General features: G+C 37.3%; 1 protein-coding gene across 3 annotated transcripts in view; it reads right to left on the bottom strand.

The window, feature by feature from the left end:
• The window catches only part of SATB2 (SATB homeobox 2), a 191,116-nt gene that overhangs the window by 85,868 nt on the left and 77,706 nt on the right, over positions 1-27,542 (bottom strand). For all 3 annotated transcript variants that reach the window (XM_029224494.1, XM_029224493.1, XM_029224496.1), the window contains exon 6: positions 14,485-14,587. In XM_029224494.1, coding sequence (XP_029080327.1) covers positions 14,485-14,587 — 103 coding nt within the window. The remainder of the gene's footprint in view (positions 1-14,484; positions 14,588-27,542) is intronic.

Here is a 27,542-nt window from a genome sequence, read left to right as displayed (position 1 = left end):
CATGTTACTTTTTAAAACAAATCCCTACAGTTTAGAAGAATTCGTTGTCAATTTAGAATCACATGCTTCATGGCATATGCAGGAATATGTTGGATTCAGCTTCTCCAAATAAGGCTTAACAGTTCATATCCTGACCTTCAAATTAGGAGACAGCAGAATAGATGGGAAATAAAATGACAATCTCACAACTCTTGAAATTAAATTTACAGGAATGCTACATAAATATGGCTTTAAGTTTCAAAATTTATTATAAATAAAAAATGGAAAGAAAACTTAAGGAATAAAACATGCTTCAAATGTATACGTGTTACATTTACATTAACGAAAAGAAAGAAGGAGAGTGTCCTACAGTTTTTTTAATTGAAGCATAGTTGATTTACAATATTGTGTTGGTTTCATGTGTATAGCAAAGTGATTCAGTTATACATATATATGTATATATCTATATTTTTTTTGATTCTTTTCCATTATAGTTTATTACAACAGTATTTTAAAAAAGCAAATGTTTAATGGATTGCTTTTATTTTCCAGGGAATGAGTAGGTATCAAAAAGGTCCTAACTAAAAGAAATACACACACACACACACACACACACACACACACACACACACTAGTTTTTCTTCTTCAGTTTAGTGTTTCTCTGTTAGATTTCATTATTTTTATTACATCTGTATTTGCTATACATGCTATATAAAGTAAACCCAGTAAAATTTCAATACTCCAAATATACTCCAATGACTTTATGCCCCGAAGTATACTTTCTGAAGAGGATTTATGAGCAAAAGGTAAAGCATCTGATATGTAGAGATGTCTGTCAATCAAAGCAAGACAGCATAGGATAGGTGGAAAGAAGAGCAAACTGGGATTTTTAAACCTGAGTTCTAACTAGCTGGGTGATCTTGGGATTACCTGTAAAATGAGAAAGATTACCTGTAAACTGATTTTAAAGCAACCTTCCAGCATCTTGATAGCATCTTAAAGAGTACTGCTGCTAGGATTTTCAAAACAATTCCCTTTCTCAGAATAATTGCTTCTGTTTTTTGACTCTTCGGCAAAAATTCAAGACTTTCCCAAGATATCTCTCTTTGTGAAACTCCCCAATGCAACAGGAATAATAGTGGATTACAGTGGCAATACCAGCAGTTGTAGTATTGCTCTTGCAAGGTTATCTATCAATACTGCTTAAAAGACTGATAATTTTTTCCAGAACCATGAACCTAGTGTTTCAATGCAAACCTTAACACAATTGCCTTTGAGAAATAAGCCCTGGGGTTTTGTCCATAGTTATAATGAGTGGAAAGAAATGAATTGGGTAAAAGGCTTTGCACTGAGAAATTTCTGGAATTTCTGGCCTATGGATTTTTCCTTAAACCATTAAGATGCTTATACAAATGTAAACAGATTAGCAAGAATGAGTGCTAATGGATTCCTTAATAAGCTAACACTGCAGTATTCCCCAGAACAAATCCTGGAAACCCTGGATAGAAGAATATAAGCCAAATAAAAAAGGATAGTGCATTTCTCTGTGACTCCTTCAGCCTCAAAAAGTACTCTGGACGTGATTCTACAAGGTAAGACACAGGCTGGCCATTTGGCACTCTTGGTGGGGAAGCTGCCAATCAAATCGACAATTCTGAATGGGCACCCAAACCTTGAGCATAGGGAAAAGATATTCTTGAGCATATCATTGCCTTGGACTTCCAAACCTCCACCCCAAGTTCCCTGCTCCCGTAACACTAAACCCCAACATTGGGCCCCAATTTTAAGGATAATGATCCTGTCTAATACCAGAGAAGTCAGGTAACTTGTTCAGGGACAAATAGCAGTCCAAATGTAGACAAATAGTTAGGAAAAATTAAAATGATTAGGACTACTGGCTCTAGCCTCATAAGCATAATAAATCACAAGACCAGTGAAAACTAGTGGGGTTTTTTTCCTCTTTTTCTGCATAACTCAAAGTGAAGTTCTCGGGGCCTAAATGTTTCACAAGTACTTTTGTTGTATTTCCTTTAGAGAAAAATGTTTTTATTATAAGTGATTGCAGGTAACATCAAGCCTTCTACCACTTACATAGTAGCTAAGGCACTGAGCTAAACCCTTTACATATCACTGCCATTTAATTCTCACATAACAATTGTATGACATAGATATTATTATGCCCACATTATTGAAGAAGAGGTTGAAGCTCAGAAAAAAACAATGTCACTAACCTACTAAAGCAAGTAGCAGAAATCAAACCAATGTCTTTAGGACCTTTAAAGTCTTTGTTCCACTGCTTACGCTAACCTGCCCAACTTGGGACGTGTGGTTGTTATTAATTTTAGGGTTCAAGTCAGGACTCATCAACTTTCCGACAGACAAGCCCTGCTTTCTGTTTGTATGTGTGTCTGTTTGTATGTGTGTTTGTATGTGTATGCATGTGCACATGCGGCATGAAGATGCATAGGTGACATGATGAGTGGGTGAGTTATCTGAATGGTGAGGGCTCATCCTGAAGCCTCCACTCTATGCCCTGTAAACCTTCCTGATGTGACAGACTACAGAAACCGGTCAGTTCTAAACAGTGAGGAAACTACGGACTGTTCCCAACTGAATGAGCTAATCACTAAAATAGGATTATTCGCGTTTGCTTGTTTATTGTTTTAATTCATATGATAGACGTTTATTAATCAACTACTATGTACCAGAATGATGACAGCCCCTACAGATACAGTACTGAATAATACTAGCATGAAAGAACTCCATCTATAGATTTGCTTCAGACAATTTAACTGAGTATAGATGGGCCTGTAACAACTGCCTATGATATAAAATGCATTTCTATTTGATGATAAAACATAGCTCCTTTTAATCCTTATTTTGTTGTTTATTTAGCAGCTCATTCTAGTCATCTGTAATACAGCTTCACACTCACTATATTTATTTTCATGAATCCTTCCATTCTTTTATTTTTCTTGCAGCCAAAAGGCTTTGTCCCCAAATGAGTGTCATTAGCACGGAGTCTCACCTGACTGATGAAAGACATGAATCACACAACTGAGAGCTTTTGCAAGTACTCTTTATAAACTCTGTAAATATGAAGTGTTTGTTTGAAACAAGTAACCAACAAAAAATAAAATGGGGTAGGCACACTCATGTAACATGGTAATAACCTGAGAATCTCAGGCAATCACAATAAATTCATATATAATTGAACTACTATATGAACTTGGCGACATACAATTTTGACCTACAAAAATGGCATTTACATATGATTCGACCTGATATTTATTTAGACTCCTCTCTCTGAACTAGGCTACACATTAACATTAAAAAGCCCTACTGTCCACCCAAAGTCTTTCACTGAGTTAAAACTCTTTTTAGAATGTAAACATAACACTAATTTTCCTGACAAACCAGAACAGCATCCTGTCTGCCAACAATGAACATGCCCAATCACTGAAAATACTTCTGACTTATTCTCTCCTAGTCAATAACTGTAGGTACAAAGTCAATTTGTTATATAAAAACTGCTTTTCTGTTAACACAAACATAGACAGACATGATCTCAAGAGCTAAAGCCAATATTCCATATATACCAGATACAAATCCCACACTATTGGAAATTAAAAACAAAACTATAACCAGAAGAGTTCACTATATATAATTAAAGAAAATATTAGGAGTCTGAAAGGGCTGAAGGGCAAAAGAAAAAAAATAAGTCTTTTAGGACTATGAAACCTAAAGGTTTTTTTCCTCTAAATTTGTTAAAGAGAATCTGTCTCCGGGTTGAGAACTTGCTTGCAAAGTCTCTGCCTAGAGCAAGATATTCAGAGCCAACTTGTTAACTCCTAATAAAACAAGACTTGGAAGGAAAATGCTTCCAGCCCCAAAAGCGGAGTGTACCAGCCGGCATTGTGATAATACCATATGACTGGTTTTCTTAGGTATATTTTCCCTTTATTACCAACTTCCTTTTCCCATCATATTAAGATCCACAAAAACATATATTATCTACCATAGAGCAACTTGTAGCTGAACACCTTTGTTTTTTGACAATAAAAGTTCATAGGACCGATTATGTTCCATGGAAAAAGTAAGCATTGTCCACCTTTACTGTGTCTGAATGCTATCGTCCCTTTTGGTTTCAAACAATGCTTCATGGGCTTCCCTGGTGGCGCAGTGGTTGAGAGTCCGCCTGCCGATGCAGGGGACACGGGTTTGTGCCCTGGTCTGGGAAGATCCCACGTGCCGTGGAGCAGCTGGGCCCCGTGAGCCATGGCCGCTGAGCCTGCCCGTCCGGAGCCTGTGCTCCGCAACGGGGGAGGCCACAGCAGTGAGAGTCCCGCGTACCGCAAAAAACCCCCCAAAAAACAATGCTTCATAATACTTTGATAACACTGATCATTTCAAAAATTTCTATAGCTTTCTGTATAGGTTAAAGCTACTTATCTAATAATATCTTGATTTTTACTCTTTGCTTTACTTTAAAACTATAATTTCAGAGGTGAATTCACACATGATAGGAAAAAAATGACATTTCAGAAACTTAACATTATCATTCAGGAGCATTCTATGTGGATTAATTCTTTAATTCAACCTAATAAGGAAAAGTGAATCAAAGAAATAATCAACCCATAATTCATTACTTACCATTGGCCATTCTCTCTGATTTCACAGGACTTAAATGTTTGGGGCCATTATTTTAAGTAAAATACTCAATACACTAGCTGGAAACACCTCAAAGGGATGTTTTTCTTAGGCTACATAAATGGTCCCGAATTTTTACTTAACAAAGGTGTTACTGTCTCTTTCAGTGGAATTGATTAACAATTGCTAATCTTTAGCTCAATAACTAATTAACAGAAAAAAAGAATGATTTTAACCGATAACTAATTTGCTAAGGACATTTGTAATATGAATTAAACAAGCAAAGGTTTTCTCTTTTTTTAATATATATTTTTTCCAGACCTTCTGAGTTTATTATGAACATGTATATGTGATTATATAACATGTTACAACTTTCATCAGACTTGATGTATTTATGACATCTTTCACTTCTGCCCCAACCTCCAAACCTGACACAAGTCCCCACAGAATACTCCTTTTTACCCACTGACTTCCTACTGCAAGTCCTTATCACTCCTAACATAAGTCTCTTCTAACCTTTGGGAGATGAGGGCTTCACCAGAAAGTAGGCATAGAGGGAACTTACCTCAACATAATAAAGGCCATATACGACAAACCCACAGCCAACATCGTTCTCAATGGTGAAAAACTGAAACCATTTCCACTAAGATCAGGAATAAGACAAAGGTTTTCTTTCTTCTCTCAATTGAGACGTCCGATAGCAAATAAGATTTAGTAACAATATAATATGTCCAAAAACAAAACTGTTCTAGTGCATATGTTCAAATAAATTCATCTATATTAAATTCAATTCTATTAATATTTACTAAGCATCAACAATATACAAAGTCCTATGTTCACAGGGCTTGGAGGATGGCACAAAATGGATGAGTCCCCCAGATGTTCTTTCAAGGGATTTTTGGTCTAGTAGGGAGATTATTCAAGAATCAAAATTACTACAGAACATGGAACTTTGAAAGTGGCAGCTTGAAAGGCCAAATGTTAGAACTCATAGCCTGGCTTGTACCCCAGGTGATTCTAGATTTATGTCCATCCCCTTGAGAGTTCAAAAGTCCAAGGTCAGATAATCTCAAATTCTTGCATAGGGTAAGAATCATATCACCAGTCAGACAAAGAGCACGTTAAACAACTATCTACCATAGACAATTGTCATGGTAGTCCTAGCATCTTACATAGCACTTATATTTAAGAGCTTCAAGCACCTTGCAAACATAAGTGCTTTTCGGCTTTTAATTCTGTAAATCATCTGAGGAAACACAAGTAATAGTTTTTATTTAGTCGATCAAGAGACCAAGAGAATTCTCTGATTTTAACCTATGGGTTTCCCCAAAATAAGAGGATGTCACCACAATCATACCAGATTTTAAATAAGCTGGATATTTCCTGGTCTACACACAAAAGCTCTCATTTCACAACTCTGTAGATTCTTGATCAAGCACCACCAGATCTTTGTTTTTGAGTTTTTAATTTTGTTTCTCAGCAAGACAAAAGGAAATCTGAAACTATGAGAAATCTAAAGCTCACTATAAGAAAACGCTAAGAACTAAAGAGACCTGGACCACAACCCTTAACTATGTCATCTCAGTTCAACTCCCTGCTTCTCTCTCATTGTTTCCCAAACAGAGTTGGTCCAGAACCTGTTTCAGGGCTCGCCACCAAGCCCTCATACCAACCATTCTCTCCTTCACTGCTAGATAATCACAACAGCCCACCCCCACCCCTACCACATGGCATGAGCTGCCTCATTCTCTACCACTCACTCCGTCTCCAAAAACTTGTCTCCTTATCCATCTTCCTTCCTTTCCTCCAGGTTCTGAAGCAAAGCTATTTCTCTTTCTTTCAAAGACAAAGCATCCTCTGTGCCCCATCCCTTCCTAGTTTGTGAACTGTTGCTTACCACCCCTCTTCCCCTTCAGAGCCCTTGGCCTCCTGTGGCTCCATCGTCTTTCTCCTGAGTATTGGGGTGGGGTGGAAGTATGGGTACACTTAACCCTAATGCTGCAGTTAGCTGCTCTTATATCCTTTCCTCATTCACGCAGTATCTGCTATCCTCATTTCCTTGCCACCTTCCATCTCAGATGCATATAGTTTCTCTTTGTTCTCACACGACAGGGAAATAGCTCCCTTCAATGTCATTATGGTCCCTTTTTTGCCAAAGTTAAGAGCCTCCAATCACCTCTTCTCCTTCTCCTCCTCCTGTCACCCTTGATAACATTTCTCCACTGGTAACCCATCTTCCCTTGGCTTCCATGAAGTCTCACTTTCTTCCTAATCATGTCTTCTTAACCCATGGCCCTTTTACCTCTCAAACTTTCCAACCCCTCCTGTCCTCACCCTCCCCTTCAGAGAATCCTCTTTTGGTATCATTTTAACTATTACATCTAAAAAATTAGCTCCAGAATCTATTCTCTAGGCCTGTCTTTTGGTCAGGTGGCTCCATACCTTGAACAGCCCAGTGTATATTTCTACCTAGTTCACCAACTCTCACTGAAGCATATCAGCAACTTCCTCTCAGTTTATATCATCCCATCTCTGTCGAAACCATCAAGAGTCACTTAAGCTCAAAACCTTGGACTCTACTTTGATTTCCCTTTCTCTTCCCACACACATATTGCATTGGTCACTTCTCTCTTTCTCATTCCTGCCACCAGAGCCAAAGCTCTATCTCCCTCACCATCTTACTGCAATAGATTCTATTTTGTCTGCATCCTCCAGCGTGTGCACACCACCCTTCTCCCTCCCATTTGCCTCTCCTCCTGCCATAAACATATTCATATCCATACATGGTTTTAGATGGCTTCTAGAGGATGTGTTTGGTTTTTTTTTTTTTAAACCACCATTTTCATTATTGCTTCATTGCTGAAAAGCCTTCAGTGATTCTCAGTCTATCTCAACTGGGCTTTCAGAGTTCCCTAAGATGTGTTTACTACCTTCCCAACTTTATTTTTCATCACTATAACACGAACACTCCCCACAGCCAGGTCCCAAACATTTCTGCTCTTTCACCAATGTTTGGTGCCACCATCAGTCCCACACCCTGCCATGCTGTTATCTTTTCCTTTTCACCAATCAAAAATCTTAGCCATTCTGGGCATGTTATACTACAGCATCATGATAAATGCACTGCCATTCTAGACGTACTGGACAACCACCCATAATTTCCAAAATATACCATGCTCTTCTGCACCCCTGCATCTATACTCATGAACTTGCATTTGCCTGAAATGTTCTTCCTTCTCCTTGTCCTCTCTGCAAAACTCTATCTGTACTTAAGGTATAACTCATGTGCTACTTCTTCTCGAATTATCCCCTGACACCCAGCAGGTATAATTTATGGACCTTTCTCTGTGTTACCACTATACTACTTTATACCACTGTTATATATTTGCCAGATATACTTATACGGCCACCCCCTGCTAGGTTAAGGGCGACACAACTAGAGGTAGGAACCATATCTTAAGTGTTTCTGAATGTCTCTCACTGCTTCTAGCACTGAATATGGGCTGTAGCAGAGATACTCAGTAAACATTTTATTAAAATTAATTATCTAATTGTGACTGTAACTTTCTTGCAAGGAAGGACTAGGTAATGATCCCCACTTAAAATCCTGCCAGGTATATATAGTAGATGCTCAAATTTCTTTTTGAATGACAGTAAAATATGTTATATTGTTAATTATCTCATAGAGAATGTAGGCTTTTTGAAACCAGGAATTGTGTCTTATAATTCTTTCAAATAGTAAGTATAGATGATGGATGGATGGATGGATGCAGAAAGGAAGGGGTTAGAAAAGCAGATCCTTTTTCCCTTTCCATTCTTTTTTAAATGGCTTATAAATATGAGAAGATACCAAGTTTGTTTCTTTCCATCTACAAACCACTGTTGACAAATGATTGTTTTTACTTCTTTAAACATTTATGAATAAACACATTCAGGCTAAAGAGGCAGCTACCAGTACAGCTAGAATAAGCTTCTTAAGATTCAAGCTTAGGGTCCAAGGCATTCCCCACGTACCATTCTTCCACTTGGTGACACTACCAATAAGCTCCTAATTGGAAGGTTAGGAAGGGTAAGGTGATCAATGAAGGCACATCAGTGTTTACCAGTGTAAATGCATAAGGCTCTTTCAATTTTTGGAAAACCAGTAAGAAGGAAAGTGATTGTTTGCAGAAGTGATGTTTCTGTTTCAATTAATCTAATACATATATAAAATTCAAGGATTTGATGTCATTACTTTACACAAGGTGCAATATAGGCAGAGGGCAGACAAACTTCCTTGCCAAGCACCTTAATTTAGATCCAAAACTGAAAGCAAATTTCTTTCATGACCCAGAAGAATTAGGTAGACAAAAGTTAAGTTACTGGTAGGAGGGAGACGCAAGAGGGAGGAGATATGGGGATATACATATGTATAGCTGATTCACTTTGTTATAAAGCAGAAACTAACACACCATTGTAAAGCAATTATAGTCCAATAAAGATGTTAAAAAACAAAAGAAGTTAAGTTACTTTTACCTCATCAGACCTAAACACCAGCAGAGGCAGAAGTACCAGCAGTTGATTAAAGGCATTGTCCTGACCACCATGGCTAAGCAAGGGCTGCCTTATGGAACCAGGTCAGGGGACACTGATTTCTCTATCCAACTTCGAGGCACCACTTTGTAAATGACACAATCATTTTTGGGTACAAGAGGTGCTTTAAATGTGGTAACATTATATCATTTCAGCTATAATGATCATAATTACTTATTTCTTTTAATCACAACCCACTTAACCACTTTAGTACAGAGAACTAGTTCAAGGAGTTTAATTTTCATTCAACATCTAATCTTTGTGTTTACTGAAACCCTTCACAGGCTTTGTTTACTGTCTGCTTGCTGGCCTGGACGTTTGATCTTGCAAGACTAGATCAGACAGGGTCAGATAAAATACTGATTACTAGGATAAACCAGGCTTGAGGAAGTAACACTGGTTTTTAAAATCCTCATTTCTCCCAGCTTTTTAATATTTTGCAAAATAAGCTCAAATAAACAAACAAAATTAAGACAACTAGCAATCAGGGGCTTCTTGAGCAATGACTGAGAAAAGGAAAGTGATGGGGATAATTTTGCTTTCTGGCCACAGTATAGGGTTTGGTTAGGTCCATTCATTCTAGTGGTATTATTTTATGACACAAATAATTTTGAGATATCCACTAGAATTGTGTGAACTTTCAATGACCCCTTAATTCTTGTGGCATATTAAATACTTGAAACTGACCTGACCAAAGACGGCAGTTCATTTTGCTTTTGGTGCCAGATGAAAAACACTTTAAATATAAAATTATTTTCTTTTAAATTATTAATTTTTAATTAGGAAACATTTAAAACATATGAGTGCTTCTTTGTTAAGGTACTTTCTTATTCTTATAAGATCCCTTGCAGAATTAGATTGCCATAATAGTATAATTAATAATAGTACTGCACATAATTGCCACTTAGTTTCATAAAACTGATGGGGCAAGTGTATGTCTAAATAGACTTAATCCAAAAGAAGAATGAGGTTAAAAATATTGTTTTAATAAAATGCGTAGAACCTATGAAAGAAAAATTGATAGGTAAATCCCACATAACCCTCAAAATTCTTGAAAATAATTAATAGCATGAATGTTTCTAGGTCCCGGTGGATTATCCTTGGGTCCAACACTAAGACTCCTACACATTAAACAACCGTTAATATTGGTCTTTTTGTTTTGTTTTGTTTTTCCACAAAATGTATGTATTTTTCTGAATCCTGGGAGCTTATGAGCGCTACATTGTAAAATCTAGGCCAGAAGCAATTACAGTATGAGATGAACAGCAATTAAAAAAATGCCATCTGAACCAACCAACTACCACATTCAACCACTTCATTTTCTTCAGTATCAAAAACTCCTGGGAAGCAGGTTCATGGTTCTGAACTTTAAAACCAGAGTACACAAACTGTCTCCCCATCTATCCTGAATTAACACTAATGTTAACTCAAATATGTCTGTGTCAACTATGATTGCCTTTGAAATTAAAGGAAAAAAGGTAAACAGAATGTGCTTTGCTGTGATCACTGGGGAAAATAACGTTAACATGCTAAGCCAAACCAACTTAGGACTTTTTAAAGAATAAGTGTAAATAGTTTAGCTATAATAACAACAAATTCAAAAAATGCACATTAAAATGTTTACTTCAAAATTTAGACAATTCCATTTGTATATAGTCTTTACATCTGTTTTTAATGATATCAAATTATTGATTATTCATTTTTCTCATATTTATTTAAGCATTAACTATAGAATTTGCAATCTGATCTTTTTTTCCTAAAACCTTTCAGTAGACTTTTATTTTTGCCAGGTTTTAGTCATGTTTACTTTGATCTCTCAGAGTATATAATTATTTTACTGTTTATTTCTATGAGAAGAGAAAAAAAATTTGACCTAGGAGATCTATATGTGGCAATTTGTAACAGAATCACATAGCTTATGTTTGGGAAATCATGGTTTTGATTAAGAAGCAACCATTTAGTTCCCACTGTTTTATTAAAACAGACATTAGCAGATAATAGGAAACATATTTAACAATGTAGCCTGCATTTAGTTTGAGACATCAGTAAGCTAGCTTGAGATTTTCTTCTATACTGAACATCAGCAATGATTCATGTAAACTGGTAACTATGGAATGGAAACAAGGTGGGGGAGGGGAGACAAGGAAAGACAGAGAACTCTGACTTCTGCGCTCTCAGGAAGAGCCCTAAGGTAGAATTCCGGTTTTGCTACTTTATTTCCAGATTTGAAATTCACTACTTTTTTTGAAAATGGATAGACACAAATAGAAATTTTACAAACAAAATCATTGCTTTCTCATGAGAAATGGATTCTACTAGATAGGAACTCCCACAGTGACATCTATTCACAGCATAAAGCTTGTAAGGACTGAAATGTTCCTGAATAGGTCCAACACCTCCTTTTCTCTGAAGGTGGAAAGTTAATAAAATGCACTTCTCTGGGGTGTTTATTTTCTCTACACCATTATACCTGTCATGAATTCTTTGTTTTTCCTCCCACTCCCTTGGTTGATGAATCAACACCACTTGAACTGTTTTATGGCAGCTTGTGTTTACTTCACACATACCTTAACCTTCCCTTTTCTCCTCCTAGTGACACACACACATGCACACACACACTTTTTAACAGCAATGACTAGCTCCATCTCTTTGAATAGCATGTGTACACAGCATCTGGCCGCCTCTTCAGGTGTGGATCCTTGACCTCCTGATTGAAATCAAGGTCTCAGTCTGCTTTTATGGCACTTAAAGATTTAACTGTGCATTTACTATCTTGAAGAAAAAAATAGAGCTTGAAGAATTGACTTGCTAAGAAAGAAAGGAGAAAAGTAGAAGACATAAGTGTTAATGTGTGTGTGAACAGATATATACACACACAGACCACACACACACACACACACACACACACACACACACACAGATTCTGTAGTGGCGATTCTGAAAACACTAGAGTGAAGAGTTTCCAGTCTTTTTGAATCTGGAATTATACTCCAGACTATTAAAAGAGAACGCTCTCTTCCTTTCTCTTATAATAGCAAGTAAATTGGATCTAACAAGTGACCTTGAAGCTGCGTGATTCTTTTGATTTTTAGGCAAAGAGGATATTGTTCAAGCACTTTAACAATCTGATTTTAAAGGGAAAACTTGGAGACAACACTTACAGAAAAGGAACCCTTCCGAACCACACAATCATGTCTTATAATGAGAAGGAGTTATTCATCTTATCCTGTACAGGAGTTAATATTAATAACATTGTAAAGCAAGTACCCAAGCCAGAAACTAGAGGGTCCTAAGAATTTTAGAATATATTGAAAAGGAATGGATCTTAATTCAATTTTTAGTGAACTTAATTTCTCCTGGGTAGTTCAACAACTTGACTTTCCTTATAAATTGTATATTTAGCATAAAATGCTCTCATTCCTTTGTAATCAGAAATGTGCCACCAATACAAATAAAGCTCATTTTCTCAAAAGGTAACTTTGTAAACAAACTCCCAAATACTCAACAGCCAAGAGGCATTAGTTCCATACTGTCTCCCTAGAGGAAAACTACAGGTAGTAAAAACAAATAAATTAATCCTTTACTTTTACCTGCCTACCATAAATTGTCATTTAACCCTCTCAACAGGGGCAGTGAACCATCAGCAAGTCTCTGAATACCTATAATAAAGCATGATGAATGATGTCATAATCATGCAAAATAAGAACTAGAAGAACCCTCAAACATCAACCTGTTCTGTTACCAAGCTATCCCCCAGTCCCCTCAGGGGTTGGTAGCATTTGAATTGAATAGCATTTGAAGTGGGGTGAGAACAACAGAATTTTTCCAGCATTGACAAATTTGCAAAGGCAAAACATCACATATATTTAAAGGGCTGGATGGCCTAAATAGCATGCCATTTATTATATGAGAATGGTGTATTCAGGACCAGATATAATTCTATATATAATATATTGCTGCTAGTAGAATTACTACCATTAATTATTGTTACAATATTATAGCTATTGTTTATTAAGAGATTACTTTGTGCCACTATTAACATATTTAGTCCTCACAGCTAGCCAGTGACTTACTTTTATTACTTCCAATTTTCAGATAAGGAGATTGAGTCTTGGTGAAGTTAAATAATTTGTTCAGGCTCACACAGCTAGTAAACAGAAGACAAAGATTTGAATACAAGTCCTCCTGACTGCAGAGTCCCTTTGCTTTAACCACTGTTCTGGAATTGTCTCCAAATAAACACAACATCAAAACTCCATTTCTGACCAAAGATTTCCTGATACCACACAGTCATTTCAATTTGATAATTGGTACTTAAACTATAAGTGCTGATTTAACCTAGAATGACTGCTTTTTTCATTAATAAATTAATGAAAATGATTTATTGGTTGAGCTTTTTAAATAGACATGCCTCTCTGAAGTATACAACTTCAAAATATTTTTAAAGATCTCAGCCTTCACAAGCATCTCTTGTGAAAACTACACACTTCATATATTATGCTAAGAATTTTACTTTAGTTCTAACACCATCTTAGTTTTAAGGGAGTCAATCTGGATCTCTTGATGAAAATATTAAGAATCTTATCTTGCACCCCAATGTTCATAGCAGCACTATTTACAACAGTCAAGACATGGAAGCAGCTTAAGTGTCTACCAACGGATGAATAGATATTACTCAGCCACAGAAAAACAATGAAATATTGCCATTTGCAGCAACATGGATGGACCTAGAGATCATCATACTGACTGAAGTCAGACAGAGAAAGACAAATATTATATGATATCACTTATATGTGGAATCTCGAAAAAATAATGCAAATGAACTTATTTACAAAACAGAAACAGAATCACAGACATAGAAAACAAACCTGTGGTTGCCAAAGGAGAAGGGGGCAGATAAATTAGGAGTATGGAATTAACAGATAAACACCACTATATATAAAATAGACAAATAACAAGGCTTTCCTGTATAGCACAGGAAACTATATTCAATATCTTATAATAACCTAAAATGGAAAAGAATCTGAATAAAATACACACATATATATATATACACACACATATATATATACATGTATAACTGAATCACTTTGCTATATACCTGAAACTAACACAATATTGTAAACCAACTATACTTCAATTAAAAAAAAGAATCCTACATTTATAAAAAAGTATATAAAATTTTATTAAAAATTGTATCTAAATTAGCATAAATTCCCAAGAATCAACAACTCCTTGACCTAAGAAACCGAAAATAGGTTTCAAAAATAAAAGTCAGTTTACCTTTAATCTTCTTGTACTTCTTATACCATCTCCCAAACTCCTGGCACTTGGTTGCTGACACGTTGGCATAATATGTGCTATTTACAATGGATGAAATCATACTCTGTAAAGAAAAAAAAAAGTTATTTTTCCATAAATATGAGTATTCCTTTTCAGGGACAAGAAAGGGCACATTTTAGTCCATACCAATCTCCTTTGTCTTTTAAATTTGAAGCAGTCACCCTCCTGCAAACTAAACTATTAAATATGATTAACGAAACTTACTATCCCTTTAACTTGTACAATGACAGTGCATTCTCCATAAAACCAACCCTGGAGCAATGTCAAAGATGGAGGGGGCAGGACACACATATTGAAAGCAAAGGGAAAGAACACTTATGATTTAGGAACCCGAGCAAAAGGTGAGATCAGATGCTCCTGCATCTGTAATCCAAATAATGCCTCTCAGATGTTTCTGTTCCGCTTCCAACTGCAACAAGCTTACATAGCCAAGAATCTGAGAACATCCGTGCTACACACTACAGAACAACGTTTAGGGAAATAAGTTAAATTAATATAATTTATAGAAACGTGTGATTAGCACTTGTGTGAAAATTCACCAAATGAAAAAATTAAGTGCTATTTTAGAGCAGGGGAAACTAAACATAACACTTGTTCTGTGTTTCAAGCAAAAATGCATCAAAGCTAAAACTTTGAGTGTTTAAGTACCTGATTCCTTCTTGCCCTTCATATTCCTCTCTCTCCTCAGCTCAACCCTTTAGCTGATTTGTTTGAAATTGCAGTTAACAGGAAAGAGAAAGGGAGCATAACCTAACTTACCACTGAAAAATTAAAAATTATAACTGCACACCTTGAATTCAATTTCATACAGAGATATGTTTTCAGTCAATATGGCATGTTTGGACCAACATTCGTGGCAGATGTTAACTTATACCTGAATGACTGTGATAGTACATGTGTATGTTTTATACATAGATTTTATTTCTGCAAATTCTGTTTAAAAACAAATGGACATAAACGAGTCAAGAGATCCAAATGACCTACGTAAGGCTTTATATCCTGCCTTGAAATCTCATCTTTCTTAAAAAAGTTTTCCCCAGATACGGAACAGTTGAGGGAAATCTTGGAACTTCTAATGTCATTTCGACAAAGTAGTCAAAATAAAAAGGAAAACAATAAATCAAGGCATTGACAAGTTATTTAGGTTCAAATGCCAGTAGACAGTCCTGCATAGACTCCCATTTAAGACAGTTTCCTCTATAAGCCCACAGACTCCCTCTTTTTTAATCACTATGCAGTACTGATGGGGGAGGGAGGTCCTAATTCAATTCACAGAAACCTCTGGTTCCTTCTATATAGCAGATGGCTATCCTCCTTGCAGTTGCTGATCTCTAAATGACAATTCTGTTCTCTAAGGGGAGATAGTAAAGAGAACTCTTTTAATCTGAGGATCTGAACACAGCCCTAGAACACAAAGAGCCAGTATCACCTGAGTGTATCACAGAACTTGGAGCCTTGCCTGCTGCCTTAAAGGATCAATGGAATCCTAATCTTCCTGAGGCAGGGTTCTGCTTTTGTATGTTATTAACAAAGGAGTAAAGAAGTCTCTTGGCTAGCTGGGCTAGTTCCTTCCCTCTCTGGGCTGAGCTTTTCTCTCTGTCCCAGTTTGTGAGATCCTTGAGGACAGTGTCTGTTTCTTTTTTTTTCTCTCCCTTGTGTCTAACACAGTTCTGATGTGGGATATCTGAGTCACTGAAATATAACAGATGAAAAGGGACAAAGATGAAATTTAAAAATGCCAAGCTGAAATGTCAAAATAATGAAAAATTTAACATGAAAGCAGCCTAATAACAGATGCACCAGCTACTCTGGTTTATGTGAATAACTGCAAATGTACTTGTCATCTTTCTACGTTGTTTGTATGAATGTTACCCTCTGGAAAGGCATAAGATACATAGCCATGGCAGAAGCCAGAGCTAAACCTTCTATCACAAAGTGATCTAGAAAGCAGATTAAAATGGAAAGTGTTTTAAGTACTGCCTGGAGCTGCCCCTCAACTCTTCCTGGTCCATAAGACCAGGACACAAATCCATATTACTCTGGTCTCAGATAATCCACATTTCCCCCACTCCCTGGACTTCCTACTTTGTCTTTGCTCCAGATGCATCTTCACTAACACTCTTGTGTTAGTGGCGAGTGTCAATCTATGTGGCAAGAAAATGAGTATCTGGGCTTCTGCTGGTTTCATCACCAGATGGTCTTACACTAGAGTCGGTTCACACTCATTTAAAAAGGAGTTGGTAACCACTCTTATTCAGCATAGTTTTGGAAGTTTTAGCCACAGCAATCAGAGAAGAAAAAGGGATCCAAATGGGAAAAGAAGAAGTAAAGCTGTCACTGTTTGCAGATGACATGATACTATACATAGAGAATCCTAAAGATGCTATCAGAAAACTACTAGAGCTAATCAATGAATTTGGTAAAGTAGCAGGATACAAAATTAATGCACAGAAATCTCTGGCATTCTTATACACTAGTGATGAAAAATCTGAAAGTGAAATTAAGAAAACACTCCCATTTACCACTGCAACAAAAAGAATAAAACCTCTAGGAATAAACCTACCTAAGGAGACAAAAGACCTGTATGCAGAAAATTATAAGACACTGATGAAAGAAATTAAAGATTATACAAATAGATGGAGAGATATACCATGTTCTTGGATTGGAAGAATCAACATTGTGAAAATGACTCTACTACCCAAAGCAATCTACAGATTCAATGCAATCCCTATCAAACTACCACTGGTATTTTTCACAGAACTAGAACAAGAAATTTCACAATTTGTATGGAAACACAAAAGACCCCGAATAGCCAAAGCAATCTTGAGAACGAAAAATGGAGCTGGGGGAATCAGGCTCCCTCACTTCAGACTATACTACAAAGCTACAGTAATCAAGACAGTATGGTACTGGCACAAAAACAGAAATATAGATCAATGGAACAGGACAGAAAGCCCAGAGATAAACCCATGCACATATGGTCACCTTATCTTTGATAAAGGAGGCAAGAATATACAGTGGAGAAAAGACAACCTCTTCAATAAGTGGTGCTGGGAAAACTGGACAGCTACATGTAAAAGTATGAAAATAAAACACTCCCTAACACTATACACAAAAATAAACTCAAAATGGATTAAGGACCTAAATGTAAGGCCAGACACTATCAAACTCTTAGAGGAAAACATAGGCAGAACACTCTATGATGTAAATCACAGCAAGATCCTTTTTGACCCACCTCCTAGAGAAATGGAAATAAAAACAAAAATAAACAAATGGGACCTAATGAAAATTCAAAGCTTTTGCACAGCAAAGGAAACCATAAACAAGACCAAAAGACAACCCTTAGAATGGGAGAAAATTTTGCAAATGAAGCAACTGACAAAGGATTAATCTCCAAAATTTATAAGCAGCTCATGCAGCTCAATAACACAAAAACAAACAACCCAATCCAAAAATGGGCAGAAGACCTAAATAGACATTTCTCCAAAGAAGATATACAGATTGCCAACAAACACATGAAAGAATTCTCAACATCATTAATCATTAGAGAAATGCAAATGAAAAGTACAATGAGATATCATCTCACACCGGTCAGAATGGCCATCATCAAAAAATCTAGAAACAATAAATGTTGGAGAGGGTGTGGAGAAAAGGGAACCCTCTTGCAATGTTGGTGGGAATGTAAATTGATACAGCCACTATGGAGAACAGCATGGAGGTTCCTTAAAAAACTACAAATAGAGCTACCATACGACCCAGCCATCCCACTACTGGGCATATACCCTGAGAAAACCATAATTCAAAAAGAGTCATGTACCAAAATGTTCGTTGCAGCTCTATTTACAATAGCCAGGAGATGTAAGCAACCTAAGTGTCCATCAACAGAAGAATGGATAAAGAAGATGTGGCACATATATACAATGGAATATTACTCAGTCATAAAAAGAAACGAAATTGAGTTATTTGTAGTGAGGTGGATGGACCTAGAGTCTGTCATACAGAGTGAAGTAAGTCAGAAAGAGAAAAACAAATACTGTATGCTAACACATATATATGGAATCTAAGAAAAAAAAAAAAGGTCATGAAGAACCTAGGGGTAAGACGGGAATAAGGACACAGACCTACTAGAGCATGGACTTGAGGATATGGGGAGGGGGAAAGGTAAGCTGTGACAAAGTGAGAGAGTGGCATGGACATATATACACTACCAAACGTAAAATAGATAGCTAGTGGGAAGTAGCCGCATAGCACAGGGAGATCAGCTAGGTGGTTTGTGACCACCTAGAGGGGTTGGATAGGGAGGGTGGGAGGGAGGGAGATGCAAGAGGGAAGAGATATGGGGACATATGTATATGTATAACTGATTCACTTTGTTATAAAGCAGAAACTGACACACCATTGTAAAGCAATTATACTCCAATGAAGATGTTTAAAAAAATAAAAATAAAAAAATAATAATAAAGAAAAAGGAGTTGGGAGATGTGGTATATATACACAGAGGAATACTACTCAGACATAAAAAAAGAATGAAATCCTGACATTTGCAACAACATGGATGGACCTTGAAGGCATTATGCTAAGTGAAATAAATCAGAGAAATACAAATGCTGTATGATTTCACTCATGTGATATTTTAAAAAAAAATAAAATAAAAACAAACTAATAGATACAGAGACCAGATTAGTGGTTACCAGAGGGGAGGAGGGTTTTGGGGTAGCTGAAATTGGTGAAGGGGCTCAACTGTATGGTGTTGGATGGTAACTATACTTGTGGTGGTGATCACTTTGTAGTATACACAGATGTCAAACAGTAAATGCTGTACATCTGAAACTTATAAAATAATAATAATAATAATAATTAAAAGGTAATAGGAAAAAAAAGGAGTTGGCTACCCAAAGACTCAGTCAGGTTTGCTCTCTTCCCCATATTTTATAAGTGAGTTTCTAACTGTGCTGACCACAGAACAAAAAATAAATAGGTTTAAGCTATGAACTGAGCAAAGGATCTGGGTAGCAAATAAAGACAGTTTCCTATAACATGAGAAACTTTAGTCACCAGAAATGTCTCTTCAAATTTGTGGCACCTTTTATTCATATTAACTCCCTGCAGGTCTTTACAGTTAGTTGACACTTAAAGTAGCTCTACTGATACAAATTTTTATAATTCAACCTGAGAGAGCTTTAAAAACAGAAGAGGTACATCTTGGGGATATTTAAGATGAAAGGTCATGTTATGTCTTACCATTACAGTTTCAATTATGAACATTTTCTAACCCTAAATTAGACTGCTATATTCTCAAAGCTTGAGTCTGAACCACTAGGCCTCGCTAGAATACTCTGGACGCACACTACAAGGTCATCTTAATGTTATGTCAATTTACTTTTAAAACATCAAAACTTAATTCATTATAAACAAAATTGAAAGGGGCTAACACAGACCCCGCACATGCTGACCTTGACTCTACAAGGAATAGTGTTCTCCAGAGGTCCTGGGGCACAGAGAATCTGTATTTACCACATTGCATCCATTCTACAGCCACGTTTTAAAAATACAGTCATCCCTCCGTATCCGTATCCCTGGATGGTTCCTCATCCAGGGATTCAAACAACTGTGGATTGAAAATATTTGGGAAAAAAAATTCCAGAAAGTTCCAAAAAGCAAAACTTGAATTTTCTACACACACCCCATTTAATCTAGAGATGACTTAAAGTATATGGGAGGATGTGCGTAGGTTATATGCAAGTACTATGTCATTTTATACAAGGGACTTGGGAATCTGAGGATTTTGGTATCCGCATGGAGGTCCTGAAACCAATCTCCTGGGATACCAAGGGATGACTGTACTTTAATATCACTGAAATTGGGATGCATCTTACAATCAGTAGCATCTTAGACCTGATGAGATACAGTTGCTGCAAAATGGGATGAGTAATAATTAAAATCTCTCCCACCTACCACCCTGCCAAAAAATATCTAATTTCCATTCACTGCTTTTAAAAGTATGTATATAATTTTGTAGTCTACATTGCTCTTTTATGTTTTCCGATCATTCAAGAGCAACCATACAATTGGCCTTTTAGAATACCTCCATCTTTTTGATAAATGAACATGATATGAGTTACTTTTTCAATCCAGAATACAGCCACCTCCTCAGTATCCATGTTAATATAAAGTAATACTGATTCAAATAACCCAGAAGATATGTGTGCTGTTATTTTTAACACTTAAACAAAGGGACTATGTTTTATTAAATATTAATATTTATATTATAATAGGCTAATATTAAATGACTAATAATATTAAAATGACTTTGCATTTAGGAAGCATGCTTCACTTCTCATGGTGGTGGGATGTGAGAAAGAAAGGAGGATGATGTGTACGATGGGCAATCGAGGCAGCCCCTCTCATACTTAGTCACAGCCATAAACAGCACACAGACAGTGACTGTAGACAAAGCTATTTTATGAAAAATATTACGTATTAAAATAAATAGGAAGGTTTAACATGTCTTCCTAACTACAGAAAAATTTTTGAAAGTTTCAGGCTTCTTTGTAATCAATCATGAAATTTTAAATATGAAGAATGTAGATGGGGGATAAAAATCTAAGTTTCCTCATTTGCAGTCACTCTGACACATCTGCCACTTATATTTATAAAAGTTATTTTTTAATAAAATAAGGTTTTGAGGGATCAAAATATATCAGAATTAGTTACTGCCAAGCTTATTAGCTCATTTGAATTTGCTCTAAGCCAACTGCAAGAGAATATTATAGTATTGTTACTAATACTTATTAGAGCTAAGTAGAAATTATAGCTAAGAAAAATAAATTTTCTTTTAGCTTCCTGAGATAAATTTTAAACTCACTTGTTTGTTTCTGACTAGCCCAGAAAAGAGATGTCACCTGTGATTATAAGTATGGTTGCATTTTTGAAACCAAGGGCTCAGAAACTCAGAATGAAGAAGCATCTTGCCCAAAGTCAAATAGCATCAGGAAGCACCACAAAGAGACGCTACCACCAGGCCACACTGTTTCATGGGAAATGTTCATCACCGTCTCCATCAGCTAGCACAAGCTCCAAGTGGATTCTGCAACCAATGCTTTAGACAAAGCAAGAAACAAGGTGACAAAAAATAAAACAAAAAGTTTCAGCCCCTTATATGAGTTAAGAAGTGTAGAATCAGAGAAAGCTAAGGAACCTAAAGGCAATTTAAAACTTAATAGAAAAAGCAAAACAATAAACACAGGTTAAGATGATTTGTACAATATACTTGGAAAGACAGAGATCTGAGCATCCCCTTTTCCTCCCCCCAAAAAAAGAAAGATAAAATAATTGTATATCTCTCACCACTTTTCCTTTGGCTTAGTGAGATTTCTTTGAACAGCAAAATTATACTAAGAGTAGCTAAACTTCAGATGCATAATACACTCACTGTAAAAAAGAACATTTTAAAACCAAAGTGAATGGTTATGTGGTCCATAGGTGAGAATGCCCTGTCTGAGCAAGAAGAAGGGGGAGAAGCTGGCATCTCACGGCCCCCCTTCCCACCTGAACACAGAGGACAGAGCATGATGCAGGCAATGAATGATATATGCATTCTTTGCTTGTTTTCAGCCTTGTCATTCTGCTTGGTAATACGTTAAATAACATATTAAACATGAGATCATAATGATACTCCAATTAAGGTTATAGGAAAGGGAAAAAAATAATTTGGAGGAATTACTTTATCATGAGAAATTAATGGTACTTGGCCACTTTCTACTGTCCCTTTCCATCCTCATTTCTGAGTTATACTATCAGAATGGAAGCTTTTGCCATTCTAGTTGAAAGAAACACTTCCTCTGGGCTGATTCGAGAGCTCCTCCCCTAGGGGACTGACGAATGGTTTGCTTGTCTGACAGGGGCACCCTCGTCTGTGAAAGGGGAATACTGATACCTGCCTCAGAGGCTGTAAGGATTCAGAGTTGGTCTGCATAGAAGGCCTAGCACAGAAGAGGTGGAGCCAGCGGACGCCAGCTCTCTCCTCTCCATGCAATCATTTCAGATGGTCATCTCAATCACCCACTGGAAATTAGTTAGAAGTTGTCACCTGTGAGCCCTCTTTGACAAAAGTTCATGAGATTGGGCCATGATCTAAAACAACCTTGCATGAAAATAACTGAAATGGACAGCTGGCACCTCGTTCACACGGGACAGGATGCATCCCCACGACACCCGTGAATTTAAGATTAAATGAAATGAACAGTTGGCAACTGGTTAAGACAATACTGGTCCAGGCAGTTGATCAGCCACTTGTCTGTAAATGAGCGCATGATCAATTTGTTCTTTTCTATTGACCCAAGTGGCTGCTTGATTTCACTGCCTCATTATTTTGGCATATTGTACATTTAAGTTGTTCCTTTAATGATCCCCAAATGGGCAAGACTCGCCTAGGATGACAGAAATCATTATCTTACAATCTATGTCTTTAAAAGACTATATAAACACTACATCACCATCATACTGGAAATCTAGTAACCTTTTCACAGTTCAAAAACTCCCATCAGTCATCTTGCTCCTCAAATATTTGGCAATAAAACCTCAACTAGGGGCATGGGACAGAGCTGTTTTAAAAACGTATCTGTATGCTAAGTGAAATGAGCCAGCACAAAAGGACAAATATTCTATGATTCTGCTTTTATGAGACGTCTAGAATAAGCAAATTCATAGAGACACAAAACAGAATAGAGGTTACCAGGGGCTGTTGGGGGAGAGAAGAATGGGTAATTATTGCTTAATGGTTACAGACCTTTTGTCTGGGGCGATGAAAAATTTTGGAAATAGATCGGGGGGGCGGGGGGGTGATGGTTGTACAACATGTAAATGTAATTAATACCACTGAATTGTAAACTTAAAAACTGTAAACTTAAAACTTGTTAAAATGATAAATTTCATGTTATGTATTTTTACCACACAAAAAAATTTTTAAAGCATGTCTAGTGTCGCAGAGATAAAGTTAGGAGGGGAGGCAGGGGGACACTGGAAGGTGCGCCTACATTTGCAAATTGTCATTCCATTGGATCATCCTAATAACCTATGAGGTGATCAAGGCAGGCACTGTTAGCTCTTCTTAGTTTAATGGATTGAAACCCTGAGGACCTGGGGTTTTGTCTTTTAACTCTTCCTTCAGTAAAAAAATTAGTGAGCCACAGAAAGGTGTGTCCATAATGTTTTCAAATTGGAACAGTTAGAGACCATTTTAATAAGGGAGACCTGGGTCTAAAGTATAGGAAATTAGGATGCTTGGGACAGACTACGGGCTGATGGAAGAGGCTGGAAGTGGTGACTCAGGGGGACATCAGAGGAAAAGGAAGAGGCTGTCAGCACTTAAACACATTTTGAAAGGTGAAATCAAAAATAAATACACAGACACACAAACACAACCTATACTTTCCAAGCACCTGGCCAGAGAGAATACAGCTAAATCATGACTTCCCTCCCTTCAAATATATATGCCTCAGCCTACAATTGTTGCCCTCTTATGGACGTTTCCACTCTTTCCTTCTGCCTTTAAGGCTGCTCTTTTGAAATGTAGACCACTGGGATGTTCAAGAAAATATATACTAGCCACTAAATCATTCTTTTATGCAATTGCCCAACTTAAGTGAGGAAATACCTAATATGGTTTGGCTTGGGGGTAGTAAGGGAGAATTATGTTAAAAGCAGGCATCTTTTACTCATGAACTGAGAATATTTTAGATAGCCCAATAATCTACCATTCTGCTTTAAAGTAAGTAGTATTTGGTGCCCCACTCTCTTCTTCCTACACTGAAAGCTTCATCTCTCTCTCATCCTCACCACTGTACCCCCAGTCCATTGTAAAGTACCTGACTCTTAACTGGGACCCCACTAAAGCTGGTAAAATACATTTTTTAATTACTGTTTCACTGCCTCAGAACAAAAATTCATTCTTTTTCACACTGCACAGATTGAACAAAAATGTATGCACCTATTCTATGACAACCACCAACAAAATGAGTGAGCTTATCTCCACACCAAAATGCAATCCAGCTATGCAATTTAAGTGAATAATCCAGAACGTTTCAGGGTAACAGCCATAGGATTAATTCAGGTGCCCACATTACATGCCCATGCTGGCTAAGAAGGACTCCCCCAGTGAGATTTTCCATAATACACAGCATACCGGAAGCCTAAATCAAATCTCCTCCATATCTAAGCAACAGAACTGAGCCCCTGTTTGATTGAAAATGTACTGGGCATCAACCACCAAAGTACTGTATTCACTGTTTCTCATTCAAAACATTTTAGAGCTGCCAAGAACACTGTAAATAATAAAACTTTACATTTTATAAAACTTTCTAAAACATTTTAATATTGAATTTATTGAATTAATACATTAGAGAGCAGTGGCTCTCAACCAAGAGTGATTTTCCTCCCGTCAAAGGACACTTGGCAATGTCTGGAGACATTTTGGTTGTCACAGGGCGGGGGGTTTGGGTAGGGGGGATGCTACTGGCGTCTAGTGGATAGAGATCAGGGATGCTGCTAAACATCCCACAATACACAGGACCACAGGACATTCTCCCACCACTAAGAATATCCAGCCCCAAAGCTCAACTGGGCCAAAGTTTAGAACTCCTGCATTAGAGTAACAACAACATGGAAGATATACATTGTGCTGAATGCTGAGAACACGGAGATAAGAGATGGCTTCTGCTATCTGGGCACTGGCAGATAACACTGACAACAGGCTGTGATAAGTGCTGTGACAGGGGTGTGTCCAAAAGGCTACTAAAAGCAGAAGAAGCAACTACTTTAATCAGAAGGTCAGGGTTCTTCACCAGCAGTGACTTTCCAGCTGGAATTTGAAAGGTTTCCTCAAGCATAAGAGAGTGGTGCCTGCTAGCCGAGAGAAATCGCACAGCAAAAGCAAGGTAGTGTCACACTGCAGGACTCTGAGGTCACCATCATTGTGTGCAGGGGCCAGCAAAGCCACAGATTAACATGGTACATCTCCCTTGAGGACGACTCTCATGTGCACAGGGGAGGTTAATAATTTAACAGGGAAAGCGATTTTTATGGCATTTTTAAAAAGAACAGAAACACAGGTATATGGAGTAAACTGTGTATTACTTTTCATGAATTGTAAAAGTAACATAAGAAGTTGCTTTGTCAGACTTGAAGTGGTAATGGTACTAATTAGGTTGCTCCCACCCTTGGGAATATTTTGGTGAAGTTTGAGCAATGTTTAATGTTTCAGAACAATTAGTTGCATGGTTTGGAGCACAGAGTGGATGTAGGTAGAGGGAGGAAGGCGACTGGTGGGAAATCAGGTTAGTGGCATCTTGACGGTATACACGGGCTATGCTATGCAGTCTGTTCTTCCTACAGGCTGAGCAGGGGGAGTCTCTGGAGGCTTGTAGACGAGGAAATGGCACAATGTTAGCTTTGGAGAAGCAGGTGGCAGGAGAAAGATTATGATGCGGGATGACTGAAAATATTTCACATGAGAGGTGACAAAAGTCTAAACAAGGCAATGGCACAAAGGAGGAAGATTTTAGATACAGCGGTGGTAGAATCCAGTATATCTAATATGAGAGTGACAGCAAAGAAACTTTTTAGGTTGGGCAACTAGGTGGGCAAGCAATGAGAACAGAAAATGGGGGAGAAAAGAGGATTTTTACAGCAGGGATAAAGATGTTCTCATTTGAATCTCGAGACAACCCTGCAAATTATGTGACATATGTGGATACAATCATGCCCAGTTTACAGACGAGTTTAATGAGGCTCTGAGAGTGGATGGGCTTGTCCAGGATCACACATTCAACATAAAAGAACTGAGATTTGGGAATTCCCTGGTGGTACAGTGGTTAGGACTCAGCGCTTTCATTGCCAGGGCCCGGGTTCAATCCCACAATCCACGCGGTATGGCCCAAAAAAACAAACAAAAAAATTACTGAGATGAGAGCTCAGGGTGCTCAGCCCCTAATGTGGGTTCTTTCCGCTCAGGCTGTCCCTCTAGCCACATTTTATAGTTATAACCAAACCTAATAATCACAATAGATCAATTCTGACCAAATTCCCATAGGCCTCAAAAGCCCTGGATAAAATTCTGAATTGGTGATATTGTTAGGAGCTTGTCCACTTCTAGGCAAAGCCCAATCTGACTTTCAAGTAAATCCAAGAGAAAATTAATTGTGACTAATCGTAAAATTTAGGAGAAATGATTGAAATTTTTTTTCCCTATATTTTTCTTTATCCAGTTCCTGTATATGATCAGAATAATTCAAAATATTTATTTTTAGAACTTCATAAGCAATCACATTGGAATAAATCAAAATTCTAGCAACAAGCTTTAGCACCTATGGACATACCTACAGGTAGGTATTGAAATGGCCTATGTGAAAGCTGTAAGCACAAAAGTAGGGATGTAACTGATGGTGTCCCCTTCAATCTACCACTCAGGTACATGCCGGCCTGATTTTCTGGAAGCAAAAATATTAATAGCAAGCTTTGTCTCAGAGGATCTCAATTCCAAAACACTCTCCAAGACGTATATAAAAATTATTCAGTTCACACCAATAATATCATGTCTCAGGAATAACAACTGGTACTATTTATGGAGTATCACTGTATGCGACGTACCAGGCCAAGAATTTATGGGATTTATCTCATTACTCCTCATTATATGACTTAGAACTATTACTCTCCTGGTTTTACACACAACGGAACAGGCTTATAAAGATGAGGTCACAAAAGCTTGTAAGCCAGGACACGAATCCAGATCTGACTGATTCCACAATGCAAGCTCTTAACCACTAGGCTTCTTGCTTCCCCCAAAGACTATTATCCTGGAACATAGCTCAGGACACATCAAGTTTCTATGGTTCTTGTCATCTTCCCTTGAATTTGACAGACATGTAGTCTACTGTCTTAAATCAAGTGTAGCAACTCACACCAGAAGATGGATTTCCATTCATGGCTTTAAATAATGTTAA

Source organism: Monodon monoceros, unplaced genomic scaffold (genome assembly GCF_005190385.1).
Source record: "Monodon monoceros isolate NGI ecotype Baffin Bay Population unplaced genomic scaffold, NGI_Narwhal_1 Super_Scaffold_16, whole genome shotgun sequence".
NCBI lineage: Eukaryota > Metazoa > Chordata > Mammalia > Artiodactyla > Monodontidae > Monodon > Monodon monoceros.
The sequence above is the reverse complement of the archived record's forward strand: the minus strand, read 5'-3'. Positions and strand labels throughout refer to the sequence as shown.